General features: G+C 43.5%; 1 protein-coding gene across 15 annotated transcripts in view; it reads left to right on the top strand.

Annotated features, from left to right (window-relative positions):
* The window catches only part of LOC129858248 (rap guanine nucleotide exchange factor 2-like), a 140,995-nt gene that overhangs the window by 48,182 nt on the left and 66,612 nt on the right, over positions 1 to 26,201 (top strand). For 13 of the 15 annotated variants that reach the window (XM_055927347.1, XM_055927355.1, XM_055927346.1 and 10 more), the window contains exons 4-5: positions 12,675 to 12,758; positions 23,861 to 23,936. In XM_055927347.1, the coding sequence (XP_055783322.1) occupies positions 12,675 to 12,758; positions 23,861 to 23,936 (160 nt within the window). Of the gene's footprint in view, positions 1 to 12,674; positions 12,759 to 17,904; positions 18,042 to 23,860; positions 23,937 to 24,855; positions 24,974 to 26,201 lie in introns of those variants that run through there. The other 2 variants (XM_055927348.1, XM_055927349.1) reach the window with 2 other exon arrangements.

The following is a 26,201-nucleotide window of genomic DNA, read 5'->3' as shown; positions in this document are numbered from 1 at the left end:
CTCCTACTACTTTGCGTTCTGTGCTCCTCTCCTCCTTAGCCATGTGCAAGGGAGCGAGCGCCTCTGCGTGCCAGCGATTTAATAATTGAACATTTCATTTGGACTGCGAGGGAGGAGATGAGGACGATATAGGGGAGAACAAGTGCATCAGGGGAAAGAAGGGGATACGGTGAAGGAGAGATATGTGGAGAGGGAGGGAAGCAGGATTCACACTGCATCAGTAGGGTGTGCTATACTCAGCCTTATTAGCTCCAGAGTGAAGGTGTGGAGAGAAGGAAGAGGGGGGTGGGGGGGGATTACTTTGTTCTCTGTGATGAGAAACTCTCACTCAGTATAATCTCTCGCTCTGTCTTTGTGTGTGTGTATGAACATACTTGTGCATGTTCACTTGTCTGTTTGTTTGGCCGTGCATTCATCCCCATCCGTCCCACCTCTAGATGTGAGTGGGACACAAACCTTGGGCGTGCCGTATTTGCCATTGAATGGATTTCCTCCAGACTACCTTTCAGAGCTCTCCGCTGGTGGGACTCGATGAACACGCTGACCAATAATTACACACGACTGGCCGATTAGCACTAGATTTAAAGGGAACCCAATGACAAGACAAGCACTTTAATAGCACCTGCAGCATGTACAGGGTGTGCAGCCACAGCAATCTGCTCTGTAGTTGGTGTAAGACTGAACTATGATGATGAAGCAGTTTATTCCTTGTTATAGCGTCATTTGGTAGAGACTAGATGAGTAAATCCATAGCTAAGTGAAACACGTGGCCATTGAACTTATAGAGGTATTGTATCTTCATTTGTTCACTCCCTGCGCCACAGAATTGACATCAATTCACTTCAGTGGTCTTTCTCTCTCGCTCGCTCAAATTCTACAGCACCTGACATAATAAATGTCCTACTACTGTAGGTCCTATCAAAACTGATTTCCTCTTAGAATGTATTTTTTTTTAAATAATCAAATCCTCCTGCTGCAGTATTACTTTAATCCTGCAATGAAAGTTCTCCCATTTCCACAGATGACCATCGGGTTCTTGGCCACCTCTCTGACCAAGGCCCTTTTCCCCTGATTGCTCAGTTTGGCCGGGCGGACCGCTCTAGAAAGAGTCTTGATGGTTCCAAACTTCTTCCATTTATGAATGATGGAGCCCACTGTCTTCTTGTGGACATTCAATGCTGCAGAAATGTTTTGGTACCCTTCCCCTGATCTGTGCTTCGACACAATCCTGTCTTGGAGCTCTATGGACAATTCCTTCAACCTCGTGGCTTTGTTTTTGTTCTGACATTCACTGTCAACTGTGGGACCTTATATAGACAGGTGTGTGTCTTTCCAAATCATGTCCAATCAATTGAATTTACCACAGGTGGACTCCAATCAAGTTGTAGAAACATCTCAAGGATGATCAATGGAAACAGGATGCACATGAGCTCAATTTAGCAAAGGGTCTGAATACTGATGTAAATAAGGTATTTCTGTTTTTTAACTTGTTTTTGCTTTGTCATTATGGGGTATTGTGTCGTGATTCTTTTGAATAAGACTAACGTAACACAATGTGGAAAAAGTTGAGTCTGAATACAACTCATTTCAGGGTTTTTATTTGTACTATTTCTACATTGTAGAATAATAGTGAATACATCAAAACTATCAAGTAACATATGGGCATATATAGTAACCAAAAAAGTGTTACACAAATCAAATTATATTTTATATTTGAGATTGTTAAAAGTAGCCACCCTTTTGCCTTGATGATGGCTTTTCACAGTTTTGGCATTCTCTCAACCAGCTTCATGAGGTAGTCACCTGGAATGCATTTCAATTAACAGGTGTGCATTGTTAAAAGTTAATTTGTGGAATTTCTTTCCTTAATGCGTTTGAGCCAATCAGTTGTTCTGACAAAGGGGTGGTATACAGAAAATAGCCCTGTTTGGTAAAATACCAAGTCCATATTATGGCAAGAACAGCTCAAATAAGCAAAGAGAAACAACAGTCCATCATTACTTTAAGACATGAAGATCAGTCAGTTGGGAAAATGTCAAGGACTTTGAAAGTTACTTTGAGTGCAATCGCAAAAACCATCAAGCGCTATGATGAAACTGGCTTTCATGAGGACTGCCACAGCAAAGGAAGACCCAGAGTTACCTCTGCTGCAGAGGAAGAGTTCATTCGAGTTACCAGCCTCAGAAATTGCAGCCCAAATAAATGCTTTACAGAGTTCAATTAACAGACACATTGCAACATCAGCCGTTCAGAGGAGACTGCATCAATCAGGCCTTCATTGTCGAATTGCTGCAAAGAAACCACTTCCAAATGACACTATTAATAAGAAGAAACCAGCTTGGGCCAAGAAACATGAGTAATGGACACATTTGTCCTTTCGGTCTGATGAGTCCAAATTGGAGATTTTTGGTTCCAACCGCTGTGTCGTGAGACATAGAGTAGGTGAACGGATGATCTCTGCATGTGTCGTAACCACCATGGAGGTGGGGGTGCTTTGCTGCTGACACTCTCTGTGATTTATTTAGAATTCAAGGTATGTTTAACCAGCATGGTTACCACAGCATTCTGCAGCCATACGCCAGTCCCACTAAGCCCGAACCAGATGGGATATCATTTGTTTTTCAACAGCACAATGACCCAACACACCCCCAGGCTGTGTAAGGGCTATTTGACTAAGAAGGAGAGTGCTGAATTAGATGACCTGGCCTCCACAATCACCCAACCTCAACCCAATTGAGTTGGTTTGGGATGAGTTGGACCGCAGTGAAGTAAAAGCAGCCAACAAGTGCTCAGCATATATGGGAACTCCTTCAAGACTGTTGGAAAAGCATTCCAGGTGAAGCTGATTAAGAGAATGCCAAGAGTGTTCAAAGGGTGGCTACTTTGAAGAATCAAAAATAAAATGTATTTTAATTTAACACTTTAATTTGGTTACTACATGATTCCATGTGTTATTTCATAGTTTTGATGTCTTAGCTATTATTCTACAATACCCTGGAATGAGTAGGTGTCAAATGTTGACTATGTATGTATATATATTTATGACACACACACACTACCGTTCAAAAGTTTGGGATCATTTAGACATTTTACTTGTTTTGAAAGAAAAGCAAAATATTTTTGGTCCATTTTAAAATAATATCAAATTGATCAGAACAATGTCTACACTGTATTTAATGTTGTAAATGACTATTGTAGCTGGAAACGGCTGATTTTTAATGGAATATAAACGTAGGAGTACAGAGGCCCATTATCAGCAACCATCACTCCTGTGTTCCAATGGGACGTTGTGTTAGCTAATCCAAGTTTATAATTTTGAAAAGCTAATTGATCATTAGAAACCCCTTTTGCAATTATGTTAGCACAGCTGAAAACTGTTCTGATTTAAAGAAGAAATAAAACAGGCCTTCTTTAGACTAGTTGAGTATCTGGAGCATCAGCATTTGGTTTCGATTACAGGCTCAAAATGTCCAGAAACCAAGTACTTTATTCTGAAACTTGTCAGTCTATTCTTGTTCTGAGAAATGAAGGCTATTCCATGTGAGAAATTGCCAAGAAACTGATTATCTCGTACAACACTATGTACTACTCCGTTCACAGAACAGCGCAAACTGACACTAACCAGAATACAAATAGGAGTGGGAGGCCCCGGTGCACAACTGAGCAAGAGGACAAATACATTAGTGTCTAGAAGGCCAGCATCCCGGAGTCGCCTCTTCACTGTTGACGTTGAGACTGGTCTTTTGCGGGTACTATTTAACAAAGCTGCCAGTTGAGGACTTGTGAGGCGTCTGTTTCTCAATCTAGACACTAATGTACTTGTCCTCTTGCTCAGTTGTGCACTGGGGCCTCCCACTCTTTCTATTCTGGTTAGGGCCAGTTTGCTCTGTTCTGTGAAGGGAGTAGTATACAGTGTTGTATGAGATCTTCAGTTTCTTGGCAATTTCTCGCATGGAATATACTCCATTTCCCAGAACAAGAATAGACTGACGAGTTTCAGAAGAAAGTATTTGTTTCTGGCCATTTTGAGTCTGTAATCGAACCCACAAATGCTGATGCTCCAGATACTCAACTAGTCTAATGAAGGCCAGTTTTATTTCTTCTTTAATTAGCACAACAGTTTTCAGCTGTTTTGACAATTGCAAAAGGGGTTTCTAATTGACCCCTTTTGCAATTGTCCTTGCCTTCCTTTTTAAAATGATACAATTGGATTAGCTAACACATCGTGCCATTGGATCACAGGAGTGATGGTTGCTGATAATGGGCCTCTGTACGCCTATGTAGATACAGTGGGGAGAACAAGTATTTGATACAATGACGATTTTGCAGGTTTTCCTACTTCCAAAGCATGTAGAGGTTTGTAATTTTTATCATAGGTACACTTCAACTGTGAGAGACAGAATCTAAAACAAAAATCCAGAAAATCACTGTATGATTTTTAAGTAATTAATTTGCATTTTATTGCATGTCATAAGTATTTGATCACCTACCAACCAGTAAGAATTCCGGCTCTCACAGACCTGTTAGTTTTTCTTTAAGAAGCCCTCCTGTTCTCCAGTCATTACCTGTATTAACTGCACTTGTTTGAACTCGTTACCTGTATAAAAGAAACCTGTCCACACACTCAAAGAGACTCCAACCTCTCCACAATGGCCAAGACCAGAGAGCTGTGTAAGGACATCAGGGATACAATTGTAGACCTGCACAAGTCTGGGATGGGCTACAGGACAATAGGCAAGCAGCTTGGTGAGAAGGCAACAACTGTTGGCGCAATTATTAGAACATGGAAGAAGTTCAAGATGAAGGTCAATCACCCTCGGTCTGGGGCTCTATGGAAGATGTCACCTCGTGGGGCATCAATGATCATGAGGAAGGTGAGTGATCAGCCCAGAACTACACGGCAGGACCTGGTCAATGACCTGAAGAGAGCTGGGACCACAGTCTCAAAGAAAACCGTTAGTAACACACTACGCCGTCATGGATTAAAATCCTGCAGCGCCCGCAAGGTCCCCCTGCTCAAGCCAGCGCATGTCCAGGCCCATCTGAAGTTTGCCAATGACCATCTGGATGATCCAGAGGAGGAATGGGAGAAGGTCATGTGGTCTGAGGAGACAAAAATAGAGATTTTTGGTCTAAACTCCACTCGCCGTGTTTGGAGGAAGAAGAAGGATGAGGACAACCCCAAGAACACCATCCCAACCGTGAAGCATGGAGGAGGAAACATCATTATTTGGGGATGCTGTTCTGCAAAGGGGACAGGACAACTGCGCCGTATTGAGGGGAGGATGGATGGGGCCCATGTATCGCAAGATCTTGGCCGACAACCTCCTTCCCTCAGTAAGAGCATTGAAGATGGGTCGTGGCTGGGTCTTCCAGCATGACAACGACCCGAAACACACCGCCAGGGCAACTAAGGAGTGGCTCCGTAAGAAGCATCTCAAGGTCCTGGAGTGGCCTAGCCAGTCTCCAGACCTGAACCCAATAGAAAATCTTTGGAGGGAGCTGAAAGTCCGTATTGCCCAGCAACAGCCCCGAAACCTGAAGGATCTGGAGAAGGTCTGTATGGAGGAGTGGGCCAAAATCCCTGCTGCAGTGTGTGCAAACCTGGACAAGAACTACAGGAAACGTATGATCTCTGTAATTTCAAACAAAGGTTTCTGTACCAAATATTAAGTTCTGCTTTTCTGATGTATCAAATACTTATGCCATGCAATAAAATGCAAATTAATTACTTAAAAATCATACAATGTGATTTTTTGGATTTTTGTTTTAGATTCCGTCTCTCACAGTTGAAGTGTACCTATGATAAAAATTACAGACCTCTACATGCTTTGTAAGTAGGAAAACCTGCAAAATCGGCAGTGTTTCAAATACTTGTTCTCCCCACTGTTTTCCATAAAGTCAGCCGTTTCCAGCTACAATAGTCATTTACAACATTAACAAAGTCTACGCTGTATTTCTGATCAAGTTAAGGTTATTTTAATGGGACACGTGCTTTTTTTTCAAAAACAAGGACATTTCTAAGTGACCTTAAACTTTTTAACGTGTGTAAACTCAGCAAAAAAAGAAACATCCTCTCACTATCAACTGCGTTTTATTTTCAACAAACTTAACATCTAAACATTTGTATGAACATAAGATTCAACAACTGAGACAAACTGAACAAGTTCCACAGACATGTGACTAACAGAAATGGAATAATGTGTCCCTGAATAAAGGGGGGGTCAAAATCAAAAGTAAGTCAGTGCCTGGTGTGGCCACCAGCTGCATTAAGTACTGCTGTGCATCTCTTCCTCATGGACTGCACCAGATTTGCCAGTTCTTGCTATGAGATGTTACCCCACTCTTCCACCAAGACACCTGCAATTTCTCGGGCATTTCTGGGGGGAAATGGCCCTAGCCCTCACTCTCCAATCCAACAGGTCCCAGGCGTGCTCAATGGGATTGAGATCCGGGCTCTTCGCTGGCCATGGCAGAACACTGACATTGCTGTCTCGCAGGAAATCACTCACAGAACAAGCGATATGGCTGGTGGCATTGTCATGCTGGAGGGTCATGTCAGGATGAGCCTGCAGGAAGTGTACCACGAGGGAGGAGGATGTCTTTCTTGTAATGCACAGCATTGAAATTGCCTGCAATGACAACAAGCTCAGTCCGATGATGCTGTGACACACTGCCCCAGACCGTGACAGACCCTGCACCTCCAAATCGATCCTGTTCCAGAGTACAGGCCTCGGTGTAACGTTCATTCCTTCGACGATAAACGCGAATCCGACCATCACACCCGGTGAGACAAAACCGCATCCGTGAAGAGCACTTTTTGCCAGTCCTGTCTGGTCCAGCGACAGTGGGGTTGTGCCCATAGGCGACATTGTTTCTGGTGATGTCTGGTGAGGACTTGCCTTATAGCAGGCCTACGAGCTCTGTCCAGCATCTCTCAGCCTATTGCGGACAGTCTGAGCACTGATGGAGGGACTCTGCGTTCCTGGTGTAACTCAGATAGTTGTTGCCATCCTGTACCTGTCCCGCAGGTGTGATGTTCGGATGTACCGATCCTGTGCATGTCTTGTTACACGTGGTCTGCCACTGCGAGGACGATCAGCTGTCCGTCCTCTCTCCCTGTAGCGCTGTCTTAGGAGTCTCACAGTACGGACATTGCAATGTATTGCCCTGTCCACATCTGCAGTCCTCATGCCTCCTTGCAGCATGCCTAAGGCACGTTCACGCAGATGATCAGGGACCCTGGGCATCTTTCTTTTGATGCTTTTCAGTCAGTAGAAAGGCCTCTTTAGTGTTCTAAGTTTTCATAATTGTGACCTTAATTGCCTACTGTCTGTAAGCTGTTAGTGTCTTAACCTCTCTGGGATAGGCGGGACGTTACCGTCCCACTTGGCCAAAAGCCAGTGAAAATGCATTGTCAAATTCAAATAAATTACTATAAAAATCTAACTTTCATTAAATCACACATGCAAGATACCAAATTAAAGCTACACTTGTTGTGAATCCAGCCAACATGTCAGAATTCAAATAGGCTTTTCGGCGAAAGCAAACGATGCTATTATCTGTTGATAGCACCATAGTAAACAGAGAGAAGCATATTTCAACCCTGCAGGCGCGACACAAAACGCAGAAATAAAAATATAATTAATGTCTTACCTTTGACGAGCTTCTGTTGTTGGCACTCCAATATATCCCATAAACATCACAAATGGTCCTTTTTGTTTGATTAATTCCGTCGATATATATCCAAAATGTGCATTTATTTGGCGCGTTTGATCCAGAAAAACACCGGTTCAAACTTGTGCAACGTGACTACAAAATATCTCAAAAGTTACCTGTAAACTTTGCCAAAATATTTCAAACTACTTTTGTAATACAACTTTAGGTATCTTTTTACGTAAATAATCGATAAAATTGGAGACGGGATGATCTGTGTTCAATACAGGAGGAAAACAATGTGTAGCTAGCTTTCTGGTCACACACCTCTATCTAACAGTACACTTCAAGTTACCCTTGTTCTGGATGGCCGTACTTCATTACACAAAGGAAAAACCTCAACCAATTTCTAAAGACTGTTGACATCCAGTGGAAGCGGTAGGAACTGCAAGAAGGTCCCTTAGAAATCTGGATTCCCAATGAAAACTCCTTGAAAAGAGTGACCTCAAAAACAAACACAAAATCTGAATTGGTTGTCCTCGAGGTTTCGCCTGCTAAATAAGTTCTGTTATACTCACAGACATGATTCAAACAGTTTTAGAAACTTCAGAGTGTTTTCTATCCAAATCTACTAATATCTTATTTTCTGGCGATGAGTAGCTAGCAGTTGAATTTGGGTATGCTTTTCATCCAAACGTGAAAATGCTGCCCCCTATCCTAGAGAAGTTAACGACCGTTCCACATGTGCATGTTCATTAATTGTTTATGGTTAATTGAACAAGCAAGGGAAACAGTGTTTAAACCCTTAACAATGAAGATCTGTGAAGTTATTTGGATTTTTACGAATTATCTTTGAAAGACAGGGTCCTGAAAAAGGGACGTTTCTTTTATTGTTGATATATATGTGTGTGTGTGTGTATATTAGCAATGGTCACGAGTGCTCGATGAGCGAGTATGACAAGGAGATATGTTGATTGAACTTCGATAGTGTTTTTGTCAGATATTAAAGTCCCCAGCTATAATAAGTGCGGTGTCAAGATCTGCGGTTTCCAGTTTGTACAAAGTCCCGGTTAGTTCCTTGAGAGCCATTTTGGCTGGGGGGCGAATATACACGGCCGTAACGATTACTTAAGGAAATTATCTCTGAAGGTAATGTGGTCGGCATTTGATGGTGAGGTATTCCAGATCGGGAGACCAAAAGTTCCTGTACGTTACCATAATCACACCACAAGTAGTTAATCATGAAACGTACATCTCCAGCTTTCTTTTTCAATGAGAGTTATTGGGGAACCCCACTGGCTGAATGGACAGAGACAGTAGTTCCTGAGAGAGCCATGATTCCATAAAACAGAATGTTAGTCTGGAAGGAAATCCTTGCTCTGAGCTTGTCTACTTTGTTTTCCTGGACTGAATATTAGCGAGCAATATACTCGGAAGCGGTGGATGATATGCATGCCTCCTGAGTCTGACTAGAAGCCCACTCTTTATCAAATCAAATTTTATTTGTCACATACACATGGTTAGCAGATGTTAATGCGAGTGTAGCGAAATGCTTGTGCTTCTAGTTCCGACAATGCAGTAATAACCAACAAGTAATCTAACCTAACAATTCCACAACTACTACCTTATACACACAAGTGTAAAGGGATAAAGAATATGTACATAAAGATATATGAATGAGTGATGGTGCAGAACGGCATAGGCAAGATGCAGTAGATGGTATAGAGTACAGTATATACATATGAGATGAGTAATGTAGGGTATGTAAACATTATATTAGGTGGCATTGTTTAAAGTGGCTACTGGTACATTTTTACATAATTTCCATCAATTCCCATTATTAAAGTGGCTGGAGTTGAGTCAGTATGTTGGCAGCGGCCACTAAATGTTAGTGGTGGCTGTTTAACAGTCTGATGGCCTTGAGATAGAAGCTGTTTTTCAGTCTCTCGGTCCCTGCTTTGATGCACCTGTACTGACCTCGCCTTTTGGATGATAGCAGGGTGAACAGGCAGTGGCTTAGGTGGTTGTTGTCCTTGATGATCTTTATGGCCTTCCTGTGACATCGGGTGGTGTAGGTGTCCTGGAGGGCAGGTAGTTTGTCCCCCTTGTGATGCGTTGTGCAGACCTCACTACCCTCTGGAGAGCCTTACGGTTGTGGGCGGAGCAGTTGCCGTACCAGGCGGTGATGCAGCCCGACAGGATGCTCTCGATTGTGCATCTGTAGAAGTTTGTGAGTGCTTTTGGTGACAAGCCGAATTTCTTCAGCCTCCTGAGGTTGAAGAGGCGCTGCTGCGCCTTCTTCACAACGCTGTCTGTGTGGGTGGACCAATTCAGTTTGTCCGTGATGTGTACACCGAGGAACTTAAAACTTTACACCTTCTCCACTACTGTCCCGTCGATGTGGATAGGGGGGTGCTCCCTCTGCTGTTTCCTGAAGTCCACAATCATCTCCTTTGTTTTGTTGACGTTGAGTGTGAGGTTCTTTTCCTGACACCACACTCCGAGGGCCCTCACCTCCTTCCTGTAGGCCGTCTCGTCGTTGTTGGTAATCAAGCCTACCACTGTAGTGTCATCCGCAAACTTGATGATTGAGTTGGAGGTGTGCATGGCCACGCAGTCGTGGGTGAACAGGGAGTACAGGAGAGGGCTCAGAACGCACCCTTGCGGGGCCCCGGTGTTGAGCATCAGCGGGGTGGAGATGTTGTTACCTACCCTCACCACCTGGGGGCGGCCCGTCAGGAAGTCCAGGACCCAGTTGCACAGGGCGGGGTCGAGACCCAGGGTCTCGAGTTTGATGACGAGTTTGGAGGGTACTATGGTGTTAAATGCTGAGCTGTAGTCGGTGAACAGCATTCTTAAATAGGTATTCCTCTTGTCCAGATGGATTAGGGCAGTGTGCAGTGTGATTGCGTCGTCTGTGGACCTATTGGGGCGGTAAGCAAATTGGAGTGGGTCTAGGGTGTCAGGTAGGGTGGAGGTGATATGGTCCTTGACTAGTCTCTCAAAGCACTTCATGATGACCGAAGTGAGTGCTACGGTGCGGTCGTCGTTTAGCTCAGTTACCTTAGCTTTCTTGGGAACAGGAACAATGGTGGCCCTCTTGAAGCATGTGGGAACAGCAGACTGGGTTAAGGATTGATTGAATATGTCCTTAAACACACCAGCCAGCTGGTCTGCGCATGCTCTGAGGATGCGGCTGGGAATGCCGTCTGGGCCTGCAGCCTCGCGAGGGTTAACACGTTTAAATGTTTTACTCACCTTGGCTGCAGTGAAGGAGAGCCTGCAGGTTTTTGTAGCGGGCTGTGTCAGTGGCACTGTATTGTCCTCAAAGCGAGCAAAAAAGTTATTTAGCCTGTCTGGGAGCAAGACATCCTGGTCCGCAATGGGGCTGGTTTTCTTTTTGTAATCCGTGATTGACTGTAGACCCTGCCACATACCTCTTGTGTCTGAGCTGTTGAATTGCGACTCTACTTTGTCTCTATACTGGGACTTAGCTTGTTTGATTGCTTTGCAGAGAGAATGGCTACACTGTTTGTATTCGGTCATGTTTCCGGTCACCTTCGCCTGGTTAAAAGCAGTGGTTCGCGCTTTCAGTTTCACGCGAATGCTGCCATCAATCCACGGTTTCTGGTTTGGGAATGTTTTAATCGTTGCTGTGGGTACGACATCGTCAATGCACTTTCTAATGAACTCGCTCACCGAATCAGCGCATTCGTCAATATTGTTGTTGGACGCAATGCGGAACATATCCCAATCCACGTGATCGAAGCAGTCTTGAAGCGTGGAATCAGATTGGTCGGACCAGCGTTGAACAGACCTGAGCGAGGGAGCTTGTTGTTTTAGTTTCTGTTTGTAGGCTGGAAGCAACAAAATGGAGTCGTGGTCAGCTTTTCCGAAAGGAGGGCGGGGAAGGGCCTTATATGCGTCGCGGAAGTTAGTATAGCAATGATCCAAGGTTTTACCAGCCCTGGTAGCACAATCGGTATGCTGATAGAATTTAGGGAGTTTTGTTTTCAGATTAGCCTTGTTAAAATCCCCAGCTACGATGAATGCAGCCTCAGGGTATTTGGTTTCCAGTTTACAAAGAGTCAGATAAAGTTCGTTCAGGGCCATCGATGTGTCTGCTTGGGGCGGAATATATACGGCTGTGATTATAATCGAAGAGAATTCCCTTGGTAGATAATGCGTTCGACATTTGATTGTGAGGAATTCTAGATCAGGTGAACAGAATGACTTGAGTTCCTGTATGTTGTTATGATCACACCACGTCTCGTTAATCATAAGGCATACACCCCCGCCCCTCTTCTTACCAGAAAGATGTTTGTTTCTGTCCTTTTCTCCTGCGGCGTCGTTTTGGAGCAGCCCCCGGGATGAATAGAACTGCCTCGGGTGTTAAAACAAAGGATCCAAATGAGGGAAATCCAATTTCTGGTTGAAATGCTGTTGAGTGATTGCTGATTTTATAGCCACCAATTAATTTTGGCTGTTGTTAATATTGCCAGAAACGTTCTGAGCAAGTAATGTATGAAATAACACACGCACAAAAATACTGCAAAGTTGACTCGGAGCTAGAAACAGAGCGACCATGTCTGTCGGTGCCATCAGTAGAGACACCATAATGTGTCTGTGCTGGTATTTCCTCCTAGATCTGTACTATCAATGGGCTGTTTTATGTTAGATCTATTTGAATAGAGAACCATGGCTTGCCAAGAAAACTATCAGAAAACCCTCTCAATGGACTATTGAATCCTCCCTCATTGTACTGTAGTACTCTGCTGCTGCTTCTGGCTACTTTGAACAGCAAATCTGACATTATCTTCACTGGAATTGCCAACTAATGAGTTTTCTATTCGGAAGCTGGACGACTTTGTGTGTGTCATCCACTCTGTTGTACTGCTCAGGGTTCGTGTGAGTTCGTCTGTGACGTGTAGCACGCTGTCTGTGTTTTCACTTGGGTGCGTGTGCAGGTTTGAATTTGCGATTCACCAGTTCAATTCTCTCTATTTTCTCTTCCACAGCCCGGATGACGTCGGAAGCTGCTGGTATATCCTACTGTCCGGGTCCGTCTTCATCAAGGAGTCCATGTTCCTGCCAAGAAGCAGGTACGAACAACAGCAAGTTGGGACAGGATTTGATCAAATTGTCGGCAATTTTGTAATCACGTTTTTGACCCAAGGTGGTCTTATATCCGAGTAGGACTATATGTGCATTGGACTACAGACACTACAGGTGCAGACAAGTGAATAAAACTATGATTAATTTCACCGACTTTAATGTTAGGCTCACTGACTGACTGAATTATTTGTCCCCCCCGACTGAATTATTTGTCTCCCAGTCTAAAATGTTAGTCTCAATTAATAAACGCAGTGATGAAATCCAGTCTTGCATGCGGGATTCGCTTTCCCGACTGTGGGTGTCTTGAAACAATGCTCTTTTATGTAAAAAAAAATTGGCAGTATGAAGCACAGTGACTTAAGAAGCTTAGCTCTAATTATTCTGTCATATCTCAGGGTCAGTAACACTCATAGCTCATATGCATGTCTGGGGCATCGTTGCCACAGACCCGTGTTCCACTCCATCTGAAAATTGCCAAGAATCAGACAGCCGCTCCCCACGCTCAAATTTAAACTTTTCCCCTTTCCAAGGTGAAAGTGTGTCTCCTTTAGAGGGATTTGAGGATATTGGCAGATTAGACTTTAATGCTTGAGAGGCAACCACTAGGGAGAAGGGGTCTGAAAATGTTTGCTCCGCGTATGATGCAGGCACACAGGGAGGCACTTAGTTGTGCCGGAGGAGCTATATGGGTTTAATATAAGCCCACTTAGTTGTGCCGGAGGAGCTATATGGGTTTAATATAAGCCCACTTAGTTGTGCCGGAGGAGCTATATGGGTTTAATATAAGCCCACTTAGTTGTGCCGGAGGAGCTATATGGGTTTAATATTAGCCCACTTAGTTGTGTAGGAGGAGGTACAGTGGGGAGAACAAGTATTTGATACACTGCCGATTTTGCAGGTTTTCCTACTTACAAAGCATGTAGAGGTCTGTAGTTTTTATAATAGGTACACTTCAACCGTGAGAGACAGAATCCAAAAATCCAGAAAATCACATTGTATGATTTTTAAGTAATTCATTTGCATTTTATTGCAGTTCCTATTGCTTCCACTAGATGTCAAGTCTTTAGAAATTGGTTGATGTTTTTCCTTTGAGAAATGAAGAAGTAGGGCTGTTCAGAACGAGGGTCGAGTCTAGTGTACTGTTTGTTAGGGGCGCGCGACCTGAAAGCTCGCTCCACTTTGTTTTTATCCGCTTTTGAACGCAGTTTCTCGTCTTAAATTTGATTGATTTGACTTACGTTAAATAAGTAAAATTGTATTAGGAAAGTTGTTTGAAATGTTTGGACAAAGATTACAGGTAATTTATTAGATATTTTGTAGTCATGTTGTGCGAGTTGGAACCGGTGTTTTTCTGGATCCAACGCTCCAAATAAATGGACATTTTGGAGCTTTAACGACGGAATTAATCAAACAAAAGGACAAGTTGTGATGTTTATGGGACATATTGGAGTGCCAACAGAAGAAGCTCGTCAAAGGTAATGCATGAATTATATCGTTATTTCTGAGTTTTGTGTCGCGCCTGGCGGGATGAAATATGATTGTCTGTGTTTGTTTGATGGGGTGCTGACCTCAGATAATAGCATGGTTTGCTTTCGCCGTATAGCCTTTATGAAATCTGACACGGTGGCTGGATTAACAAGAAGTAAAGCTTAAATTTGGTGTATTGTGATTGTATGAAAGTTAAATATTTCTAATGTCCCATTAATTAACTTCTTAGGGATCAAATCCCGTTTTTAAATGTCAGGAATTGTGAAAAACTGAGTTTAAATGTATTTGGCTAATGTGTAAACTTCCGACTTCAACTATATATCTTCATTAATAAAACATGGTTAGTCCCAGTCAGCTAGACAAGGGCTAGAAAAGGGTTAATGGAGGCAGTGCCCTATATAAACCCTTTATTGATCACACTTTCCCTTTAATTTGTCTTCATTATTATCACCGTTGCACTGAACCTAGCTGATCGCCCACACTTCGCCTGAGGAAACCTCCCTGATCTTCTTGCCTCATGGTAACCACAACCATTTGTCAGCTGTTCCCAGCAAGCTTGGGTCCAGTTTTATAGGAATATAAACTTAATTACCATGTGAAAACTGACTCCTCCCTTTGTTCCAAATGACACCCTATTCCTTACAGTATGTAGTGCACTAGTTTTGACCAGAGCCCATAGTGCTCAGATCAAACGTAGTGCAATCTAAAGGGAAAAGGAAGCCATTTGGGACGTAACCCTTTACTAACTCTTAACTGCTGTCATTTCCTGATGAAAACAAGTTGCGCCGTTGTATAATGAACTTCTGTAAAGCCTCTAAGACGTACAAGAACATTTCTGTGACAGAGGAAAGGTCTCTGCACATTTTTGCTGTTGTGTGAGTTGTCGTGCTGTCCCCGACCCCAAAAAATGTGGGTTGACCGAGAGTCGTTCTGTTCTTTCGACCAATCGTTTGGTCAATGTTTAAACTTCTTTGTTCATAAATAGACAGATATACCCTATGTGTTTGAATAAAATCAACTAAATATGCACTGAGCTTGTGTGATGCTTTAACCACACTGTTTGATTAAATAACTAACACACAAATTAATCCAGAAAGTACCCGATACTCACACAAAGAAATGACAGCTAGTCCCTGTGTAACTGCCACACGTTGTCTCATTCTCCTCCCTACTGTCGCGAAAAGGCACCACAGCACAGCAAGTGTTTTTTTTTGTGCTATCCGTGCTGAAGCTGCAACATCATTTCAGCCATTTAGTTTCTTTCTTGTTTCTGATTGAAAAATGTTCCCGAAATCCCTAATTTGTTTACGACAAACATTCCCTATTCCCTCAACCCTTTCTCTTTCCGTGAAACATGTAAGCATCACATGCGACCAATATGGCCTGACCTATAGCCTATCATAATCACATCAATAAATTGGTTATAACAGACTCTGAACACAGTAACACATGACAGCACAATGTTTGGAGGACATGAAAAAAAAAACGGGCAAATGTTTACTGGTTGCTCAGGAGGGAAAGGGGAAGTCAGATCTGTGGAAGACATTCATTTAAAAAAATGTAACCTTTATTTAACTAGGCAAGTCTGTTAAGAACAAATTCTTATTTACAATGACTGCTGGGCCAACTGTTTGCTGCCCTATGGGACTCCCAATCATGTTTTTCAGCCTGGATTTAAACCAGGGGCTGTAGTGACGCCTTTTGCGCTGAGATGCAGTGCTTTAGACCGCTGCGCCATTCGGGAGCCCAGATAGATTTGACTTAGTTGTGGAAACTACTGGAGATCAAGAGAAAGGAGGGTATAGGAGCAAGTGTTGCGTGAGTATTGTGTGTTTTAACAGTTGCTGTTAGATTACACTTATTTTTTTCTGACCATTTGGAACAACACTAAATAAGTGTACCAGAAAGTCTGTTTTAACTGGGGAGGAAGAAAATGTTTGTGTGTGTGTGTGTGTGTGTGTGTGTGTGTGTGTGTGTGTGTGTATATATATTAAGCCTTACAGCAGACTAAAAACAGTTGCATGCGTTTGTGAATTGCGGTTTGTTTATTGTTTAGGCTAATTATTCAAAGCTCAAACTAAAATGCTCAGTTGCATTTCAAAGCATGAATGTCTCGTGCTGTGTGATGGCATGAACGAATGAATGGTTAATTGATTGATCCAGTAGGCTATATATTGAAATGTAGGCCTAAGTACGTTACGGTATTAAAACTAAACAGGAGACGCTCTTAGGCCTACAGCTCAATGGTTGTTATACAAGGATACTATACAAAGCCTACTAATGATAACTACATGACTTATTATTATAATGATAATCATAATAATTGTAGTAACAATAAGGAGATCAAAAAAAGGGAGGTTATAGGAGTGAGAGCTGCGTGCATATTATGTGTGACAAACAGGTGTGCTTAGATTAGAGTATTTTTCTATCTGTTTGGGACAGTGTAAACAACACTAAATTATAAATAATACCATTTATGTTCTAAAGAAAACAAATTGTAACGACTATTTTACAGCATAGTAAAGATGTTAAATTTGCTTGGTGTTCACAGAATCAGTATGCTGTCAAACACTGAGGCAACAGAAGAAAGATCTGTCTTATTTCCATAGATCTATATAGATTTATTAGGCACATTTTAAAAGTTAAGCTATTGAATATAGAACTAATTTAAATTGGGGTTTCCTCTCTCCTCCAATTTTTTTTTGACAATTAGGCTAAGGCAATGGCTGTTTCCTCGTCTCTGCTGCTGCCTCCGCCGCATTGTTGTTAATCCCAATATGTTGGTTAACTTTGCTATTACGCACATAGCAACATAGGGAAAGGCAGAAATTCTGCTGCGCACTGAAGATTGTTTCAGAACTGTGGAAAGCGACCATATCCAACTTGGGAGAAAGTGCACGTGTTGTAATTTTAGATTTTAGTGTTGCACCGTTATTTTTACATATAAAAAATATATATACAATTTCAGTATCACATGTCTTACAGTGATAGACTGTGCCACCCCTGTGGCCTCCACGATGGATTAGTCCACTGAGACAGGCACGAATCAGACGGTTGTCTTGTGCACCGTGAAGAGATTTATTTTTTGTGACTGCTCGACTGAAGAAATCTCGGTCGACCAACAGGCTATTGACCAAACAATCGACTAGTCGATTAAATGAGGTATGCCATAGTGAGATGCATAATAACAATCCTCTTTTTTGAATTGTTACTCACAATGCCAGTGTTGTTGTCCAACCCTTGGTTTGAGATACGCTGTTTACACTGAACGTCCAAGCTCAAATTCACAATTATAAGAACGCTTGTTGAATTGAACCTGTAAAGCAAGCACTGTTTGTGGGTTGAATACTTGGATAAGACAAAAAAACAGGACAAACAGCACAGTATAGCATATTCAGACACTCCCCACTAGTCAACATTGTAGCCTGTTGCATCATAGAGTTCATGTATATGGTCTGTAGGGAAGGACTGGTGGAAGAAAGGGTCACCCTCTCACTCACACCACCCCACTCCTGGCCTGTACGCTCCCAGGCCTGCAGGAAGTGAGCTGTGCACTGGAATGTTGGCCAGAGTACGCACAGCGTAGCTAGAGACAGGCAGACACACACACACCCCCTCTTACACTCACTCAAACACCAGCAGGAGGGTGCAACTATGAGCGGAATGAAATGCTGCGATTGATCAGAACTTTCCCGAACTGGATGTACTCTTCTAGGTAGTTGTAGACTGAGGAAGGACTTTGTGAGAGAGGATATACATACCAGGTGACAGACGTCTGACAGGTATGAGTTCATTGAGCTTTTCTTAACTTCCAGGCACTAGGCGTGAGTCTGTGAGACATGTTTTCCCTAGGAGCAGCACACAGTAGCACAATGGTAGGTTGTAGCTGAAATTATGACTTTTCTCCAGCAAGAGAGCTGGTGGGTTGAATGATTAGAGTATATGAAAGATGTCAGGAATGCAAGGCATGTTTTTTTAAAATTATTATTTCGGTATTGTTAGCGAGTACACTGCCTCCAGATCAGCTCAGCAGAGAGATTTGTTGGGTTGAGGTTATACATCCGTTTGGCAACTGAACTAACACTACATGTACCTTTTGTGCTTTTGAATTTGTGGGGAAATTTATGAAAGGTTTAGACACGATTTGATGTTTTGAGATGCACTCCACTCGATGTGTACCCAAATGGATGCACTCCACCCTATTTCAGCGTCATTGAAGCATCAAGTTATATTTTGGGAAGTAAAATGTATGAGTCATTAGTCACAAGTCACTTGTGAATTCTTTGCCTGGACGTCGGCTTCTATTTACAGTTCAGGAAGGCTACCATGTGCCCGAACGGCATTTGTTTGTGTTGGATGGGCGAGAAGGCATCAGACGCTCTGCACTTTTTCGATGCCCTCTAACCATCTGACTGTTTGTTTAGCCTTTGGTCGGTTGGAGTTGGTTGGAGACCTTAAACCATTAGTTTCCCGGTCATGTTTTCATTGACTTTGATTACCCCTGAGGCACTCTCTCCGCCCACCTCCTTGCGGCTTCACCACCACCAAGCAGCAAAAATCTTGCATAACCAGGGGATTAATCTTTGTCTGTTAAAAAAGCAATTCGTACTTGTAACCTTTACTGTTTTCATCTAATCATTTAAATTCCCAAAACGTAAACATATAGCATTGTTATGACTCGTCTGGACAGGTGGGGGAAGTTGTAGTGGATTGACGCCTAAACAAGTCCCACATGTGGAAGTCAACTCCCCTTCCTCCTACACTCTCTCTTCGAACATAACCTTATTAGCTCATATACTGTGACAGTTGTAGAAAGAACACTATGAAATGGCGTGTCGGAGTACTTATGGAAAGGAATGTAAATGGAAGGGCATGATTGAGCACGCTATTTGGTGATCTCACAGCTAAGAGTGCATAAGCTGCAGCTGAGGCAGTCTCATCACCAGTCAAGTCAAACAGTAATGATTGGCATTAACCCCACACAGCTTAACACGCTCGACATATTGTAGTAGCCCTGCACATCAATCCTTCTTTTAGAACACGCTTAGACGACATGTTTTTAAAACCATTCTTGTCAGTCATTAAATGTAACCTTGAAATGCTATAATTTAGGATGGGAACAATGGGAACAAACAGGATTGTGAAAGAAGCATTGATAGGGTCACACATGTGTAACAGTATTTATTCCATCCTGCCCCAACTTGGGCTTAAACCAGGGACCCCCTGAACACATCAACAACTGCCTCCCATGAAGCATCATTACCTATCGCTTCACAAAAGCCACAGGGGTTACAACGTCTTCAAGGTCTCAGACCGATTGACATCATAGAGTTGAAACTCTACACGCGTGCACCACTAACTAGCTAGCCATTTTACACTGGTTACACTCACGCCCTTTGCACTTGTCATTTTCTGCAGCAACCACACGACAGAGCCCAACCGAGTGATTCGGATCCCCCAACCTGGGCTTGAATCAGGGACCCTCTGAACACATCAGCAACAGTCACCCTTGAAGCATCGTTACCTTTCGCTCCACAAAAGCCACGGCCATACATAGCAAAGAACACAACTACTTCAAGGTCACAGACCAAGTGGCATCACCGATTTGAAACACTTTAAGCACACACCAGTAACTAGCTAGTTATTTCATACAGTTTACAATTGGAATAGATAACTTGTGGCAACTACAGCATTTATATAAACAAGAACGACATGACATTATAAAATCCGTGTACACGGTGTGTGGTTAAAATCAGCAAAAAAACACATTTCTTTCCACAGGGTCGTGGGGTGAGACAGGGATGCAGCTTGAGCCCCACCCTCTTCAACATGTATATCATCGAATTGGCGAGGGCATGGCACTACAACAGTCTGCAGCACCCAGCTTCACCCTACTAGAATCTGAAGTCAAATGTCTACTGTTTGCTGATGATCTGGTGCTTCTGTTCCCAACTGAGGGCAGCCTACAGCAGCACCTAGATCTTCTGCACAGATTTTGTCAGACCTGGGCCCTAATTGTAAATCTCAGTAAGACAAAAATGATGGTGTTCAAAAAAAGGTCCAGTTGCTAGGACCACAAATACAAATTCCATCTATACACCGTTGCCCTAAAGCACATAACTATACCTACCTTGGCCTAAACATCAGCGCCACAGGTAACGTCAACAAAGCTGTGAAAGATCTGAGACAAGGCAAGGACCTTCTACGCCATCAAATGGAACATGAAATTCGACATACCACTTAGTATCTGGTTAAAAATACTTGAATCGGTTATAGAACCCTTTGCCCTTTATGGTTGTGAGGTCTGGGGTCCGCTCACCAACCAAGAATTCACTAAATGGGACAAACACCAAATTGAGACTCTGCAAAGATATCCTCAGTGTACCTAGTAAAACACCAAATAATTATTGAGAAAAGAGCCATTAAATTCTACAAGCACCTAAAAGGAAGCGATTCCCAAACCTTCCATAACAAAGCCATCCCCTACAGAGAGATGGCGAAGAGTCCCCTAAGCAAGCTGGTCCTGGGGCTCTGTTCACAAACAGAGCCCCAGGACAGCAACACAATTAGACCCAACCAAATAACAAGAAAATAAAAAGATAATTACTTGACACATTGGAAAGAATTAACAAAAAAACTGAGCTAACTAGAACGCTATTTGGCCTTAAACAGAGATTACACAGAATGCCTGCCACTGTGTCTGACCCAAAATGAAGGAAAACTGACTATGTATAGACTGAGTGAGTATAGCCTTGTCATTGAGAGGCCAGCATAGGCAGACCTGGCTCTCAAGAGAAGACAGACTATGTGCACAATGCCCACAATGAGGTGGAAACTGAGCTGCACTTCTTAATCCCCTGCCAAATGTATGACCATATTAGAGAGACATATTTCCCTCAGATTACACAGACCCATTAACTCCCATATCTACTGGGTGAAATACCACAGTTTGCCATCACAGCAGCAAGATTTGTGACCTGTTGCCACAAGAAAACGGCAACCAGGGAAGAACACCATTGTAAATACAACCCATATTTGTTTATTTTTCCCTTTTTTTCTTTAACTATGGAGTCGTAGTCTACAACCCACACAAGTGGCTCAGGTAGTGCAGTTCATCCAGGATGGCCAGCAGGCCACAAATGTGCATGTGTCAGCATATGGTCTCACAAGGGGTCTGAGGATCTCATCTCGCTACCTAATGGCAGTCAGGCTACCTCTGGCGAGCACATGGAGGGCTGTGCGGCCCCACAAAGAAATGCCACCCCACACCATGACTGACCCACCGCCAATCCGGTCATGCTGGAGGATGTTGCAGGCAGCAGAACGTTCTCCACGGCGTCTCCAGACTCTGTCACGTCTGTCACATGTGCTCATGTGCTCAGTGTGAACCTGCTTTCATCTGTGAAGAGCACAGGGCGCCAGTGGCGAATTTGCCAATCTTGGTGTTCTCTGGCAAATGCCAAACGTCCTGCACGGTGTTGGGGTGTAAGTACAACCCCCACCTTTGGACGTCGGGCCCTCATACCACCCTCATGGAGTCTGTTTCTGACCGTTTGAGCAGACACATGCACATTTGTGGCCTGCTGGAGGTCATTTTGCAGGGCTCTGGCAGTGCTCCTCCTGCTCCTCCTTGCACAAAGGTGGAGGTAGCGGTCCTGCTGCTGGGTTGTTGCCTTCCTACAGCCTCCTCCACGTCTCCTGATGTACTGGCCTGTCTCCTGGTAGCGCCTCCATGCTCTGGACACTACGCTGACAGACACAGCAAACCGTCTTGCCACAGCTCGCATTGATGTGCCATCCTGGGTGAGCTGCACTACCTGAGCCACTTGTGTGGGTTGTAGACTCCGTCTCATGCTATCACTAGAGTGAAAGCACCGCCAGCATTCAAAAGTGACCAAAACATCAGCCAGGAAGCATAGGAACTGAGAAGTGGTCTGTGGTCACCACCTGCAGAACCACTCCTTTATTGGGGGTGTCTTGCTAATTGCCTATAATTTCCACCTTTTGTCTATTCCATTTGCACAACAGCATGTGAAATTTATTGTCAATCAGTGTTGCCTCCTAAGTGGACAGTTTGATTTCACAGAAGTGTGATTTACTTGGAGTCACATTGTGTTGTTTAAGTGTTCCCTTTATTTTTTTGAGCAGTGTATAATATGACATTTAACATTTCTTTATTCTTTTTGAACTTTTGAGTAATGTTTACTGTTAATTATTTTCTTTTTCACTTTTGTTTTATCTATTTCACTTGCTTTGGCAATGTAAACATGTTTACCTGGGATAGCAGTTTTAAGGCCTTCCCCAAACTGTTGCCTCAGTTGGATGCACAGAATCATCTAGAATGTCTTTGTATGATGTAACGTAAAGATGGTCCTCCCTTCACTGGAACTTCACTGCAACCTGCCCAAACCATGAATAACAGCTCCAGATCATTATTCCTCCTCCAACAAACTTTACAGTTGGCACTATGTATTAGGGCAGGTTGCGTTCTCCTGGCATCTGCCAAACCCACATTTGTTCGTCGGACTGTCAGATGGTGAAGCGTGATTCATTACTCCAGAGAACGCATTTATGTTGCTCCAGAGTCAAATGGTGGAACGCTTTACACCACTCCAGCCGATTCTTGGCATTGCGCATGGTGATCTTAGGCTTGTGTGCGGCTGCTCGGCCATGGAAAACCTTTTTTGAATCTCCCGAAGAACAGTTATTGTGCTGACGTTGCTTCCAGAGGCCTTTTGGATCTCAGTAGTGTGTTGCAACCAAGGACAGAAGATTTTTACACTACACGCATCAGCTCTCGGGGTCCCATTCTGTGAGCTTGTGTGGCCTACCACTTCGCAGCTGAGCCGTTGTTGCTCCTAGATGTTTCCATTTCACAATAACAGCAATTACAGTTGACCGCTGCAGCTCTAGCTTGGCAGAAATTTGACAAACCTGTTGGAAAGGTTGCATCCTATGATGTGGCCACGTTGAAAGTCACTGTGCTCTTCAGTACGGGCCATTCTACTGCCAATGTTTGTCTATAGAGATTGCATGGCTGTGTGCTCAATTGTATACACCTGTCAGCAACAGGTGTGGCTGAAATAGACGAATCCACTAATTTGATGTATGTCCACGTACTTTTGTATATGTATGTACACTGGGGGGAATTTACACAACATAAACAAAATATTGTATGTAGTGATATGTGACTCCCTAATAGTTTATTTGGGAGTCACATCAACACACATTTTGGTGTTGATTTCGTAAATATGGTACAAGGGAACCCTCGTCTCAGTTTGGGGACTGAATGCATCATACAACTCTTGCAGTCTTCATTCTTCATCCAGGAATTTTCCACTTGAAGTGTATTTTTACTCTGACTACTTATCCAACTTATCAAATCTAATTATATTTGTCACATGTACCGAATACAACAGTTGTAGACCTTACTGTGAAATGCTTACTTACAAGCTGTTCAAGCAGGAAAGTTTCTCTATAGTTTGAACAGGAATATCAGAAATTCCAGATTGAATCCCACTGATGCCAAGCTAAATGTATTAAAAGTAATTTTCCCTAAACTCTTCTTTTTTTCTCTCTGTCATTTGTTCTCTCTCACCAGTTTTGGAAAGCGTTCTGCAGGGAGCCTGAGACGTGGATGTGAGTGCATCGTTCTGGAACCTTCGGAGATGATTGTGGTGAGTCCCGCCAGCATTGCCAACTTTACCACAGTGACGTCACATCAGGCAACAGCACACCGCTTCATACACTGATGTACTGGGAAGGGGGTTTATAAAGGCTACTTAGGGCTAGCTTATGGGGACGTGACTTAGCAATGACCTAACATGTTTTATGAGGACTTTTACACCCCATCTATTTTAGATGATGCGCCCACAATGTAAGTTATATTTAATGGCCTTTATTTTATTTCTGTTGCGGTGTAATATCAACTACAAGTAATGCTAGTGCTTCTGTTGACATGGCTTCAGCTATAGTACGTGCAGCAGTTTTCTTGTTCACTGCTCACTCACATACTTAAATGTGATGAATATATAAAGTGTTGCAGTAATTTCCAGTTATTTTTCACTCTCCAGTCGAAGGCTACAGTCTGTGGTGTAATGTTTGACGCACTTGACACAGACCTTTTCTAAAAAGGGACGTTGAAAACCAATCAATCCAGCTTTACCAGGACATAGAAGTAGAGGCACAATGCAATCTGCGGTCGAACAGTAGGCCTTGGAAGTGTGCTAGATCTTTAAAGATATGAAAGCCCACTGTTATTTTCTCCCTGACATGTGCAGGCACACACCACACATAATCATGCGCACACACATAATCGAGCACACACAGACTACAATTTGACACCAATTTAATCACACACATATCTCCTATTGCTCCGTTTGAATAGAGCAGTCATACTTAACCTATGTGTTAACCACCATCTCCCATACAGTATGGTTGCAACTAAGATATCTTCTTAGTAATCAGTGTCCTATGGATTTCTATAATAATATTCATATAGGTGGGTCATTTTTGTTAAATGTGTCTCCAACAGCTAAGCTCCAGCTCTTCTAATAGCCTTCTCTCTGTCCTGCTGTCGATCATTACCCCTTCCTGGCATGGTCTTCGGCTATTATGGGAGCAACAAGCTCCCTAGAATTACTGGGAGAATGGCTTTGGAGTGCTATGATACCGAGACACCAGCGGCTCTCACACGCAAACCGAACCGATACTCGTACGTGCGCACACACTCCAACCAAATCAATACACACATACACAAACTGATACACATCACCTGCACTTTCTCTTGTTCTTTCTCCTCTCTCATACACAACTCTGTCATCCACCACGGCTCCCCTGCCGTTGCCATAGCAGCAGTTGGTATGGCAGAGAGAGGCAGAGAGATTTGATGTGTAATCCCAAAGGCTAAGTGCTATGAAATGTGAAACCGCAGTAAAGAAGCTGGCAATAGAGGACAGTGTGCCAACTGTAAAGGCCTTAAATGTGTTATTCTAGCACCAGGCATATGTCACCAGGCTACTGCACACGACTGTTAAGTATCAAGTTGTAAAATGTTTTTCGTTATCAGAGAAAATGTTTTGCTGCAATATTTTGTACATGTCTTCCAATAGCCCATGCCTCATGAAAATAGCTTTCTTTCTCCTTAAGCACAAGTTGTATTCATCATTTATCAGGCCAGTTGTGCCATTATCGCTTATGTGCCATTTCACGGGGCTGTGACTCTGGAAGGTGCTAGACAGCCAGAGCAGAGCCAGGTAGACAGTGTGATCGGGAGGGAGGGCAGCAGCTGACGGACGCTGGGGTTGTTGGATGTGTGGGGGGGGGGCTGGCTGGCTGACGCTGGCTGACGCTGGCTGACGCTGGCTGACGCTGGCTGACGCTGGCTGACGCTGGCTGACGCTGGCTGGCTGGCTGACGCTGGCTGGCTGGCTGACGCTGGCTGGCTGGCTGAGGCTGGCTGGCTGACACTGACTGACTGACTGGCTGGCTGACACTTACTGGCTGACACTTACTGGCTGACACTTACTGGCTGACACTTACTGGCTGACACTTACTGGCTAAGACTTACTGGCTAAGACTAACACTTACTGGCTAAGACTAACACTTACTGACTGATTGACACTAACACTTACTGTCTGATTGACACTAAAATTACTGTCTGATTGACACTAACACTTACTGTCTGATTGACACTAACACTTACTGTCTGATTGACACTAACACTTACTGACTGATTGACACTAACACTTACTGACTGATTGACACTAACACTTACTGACTGACTGACACTAACACTTACTGACTGGCTGCCGCTCGCTCGCTGGCTAACTGCCGCTCGCTCGCTGGCTGGCTGACGCTGGCTGGCTGCCGCTCGCTCGCTGGCTGGCTGCCGCTCGCTCGCTGGCTGGCTGCCGCTCGCTCGCTGGCTGGCTGCCGCTCGC

The sequence above is a fragment of the Salvelinus fontinalis genome, chromosome 6 (genome assembly GCF_029448725.1).
Source record: "Salvelinus fontinalis isolate EN_2023a chromosome 6, ASM2944872v1, whole genome shotgun sequence".
Classification (NCBI taxonomy): domain Eukaryota; kingdom Metazoa; phylum Chordata; class Actinopteri; order Salmoniformes; family Salmonidae; genus Salvelinus; species Salvelinus fontinalis.
Note: the sequence above shows the minus strand (reverse complement) of the source record. Positions and strands in the feature narration are given on the sequence as shown.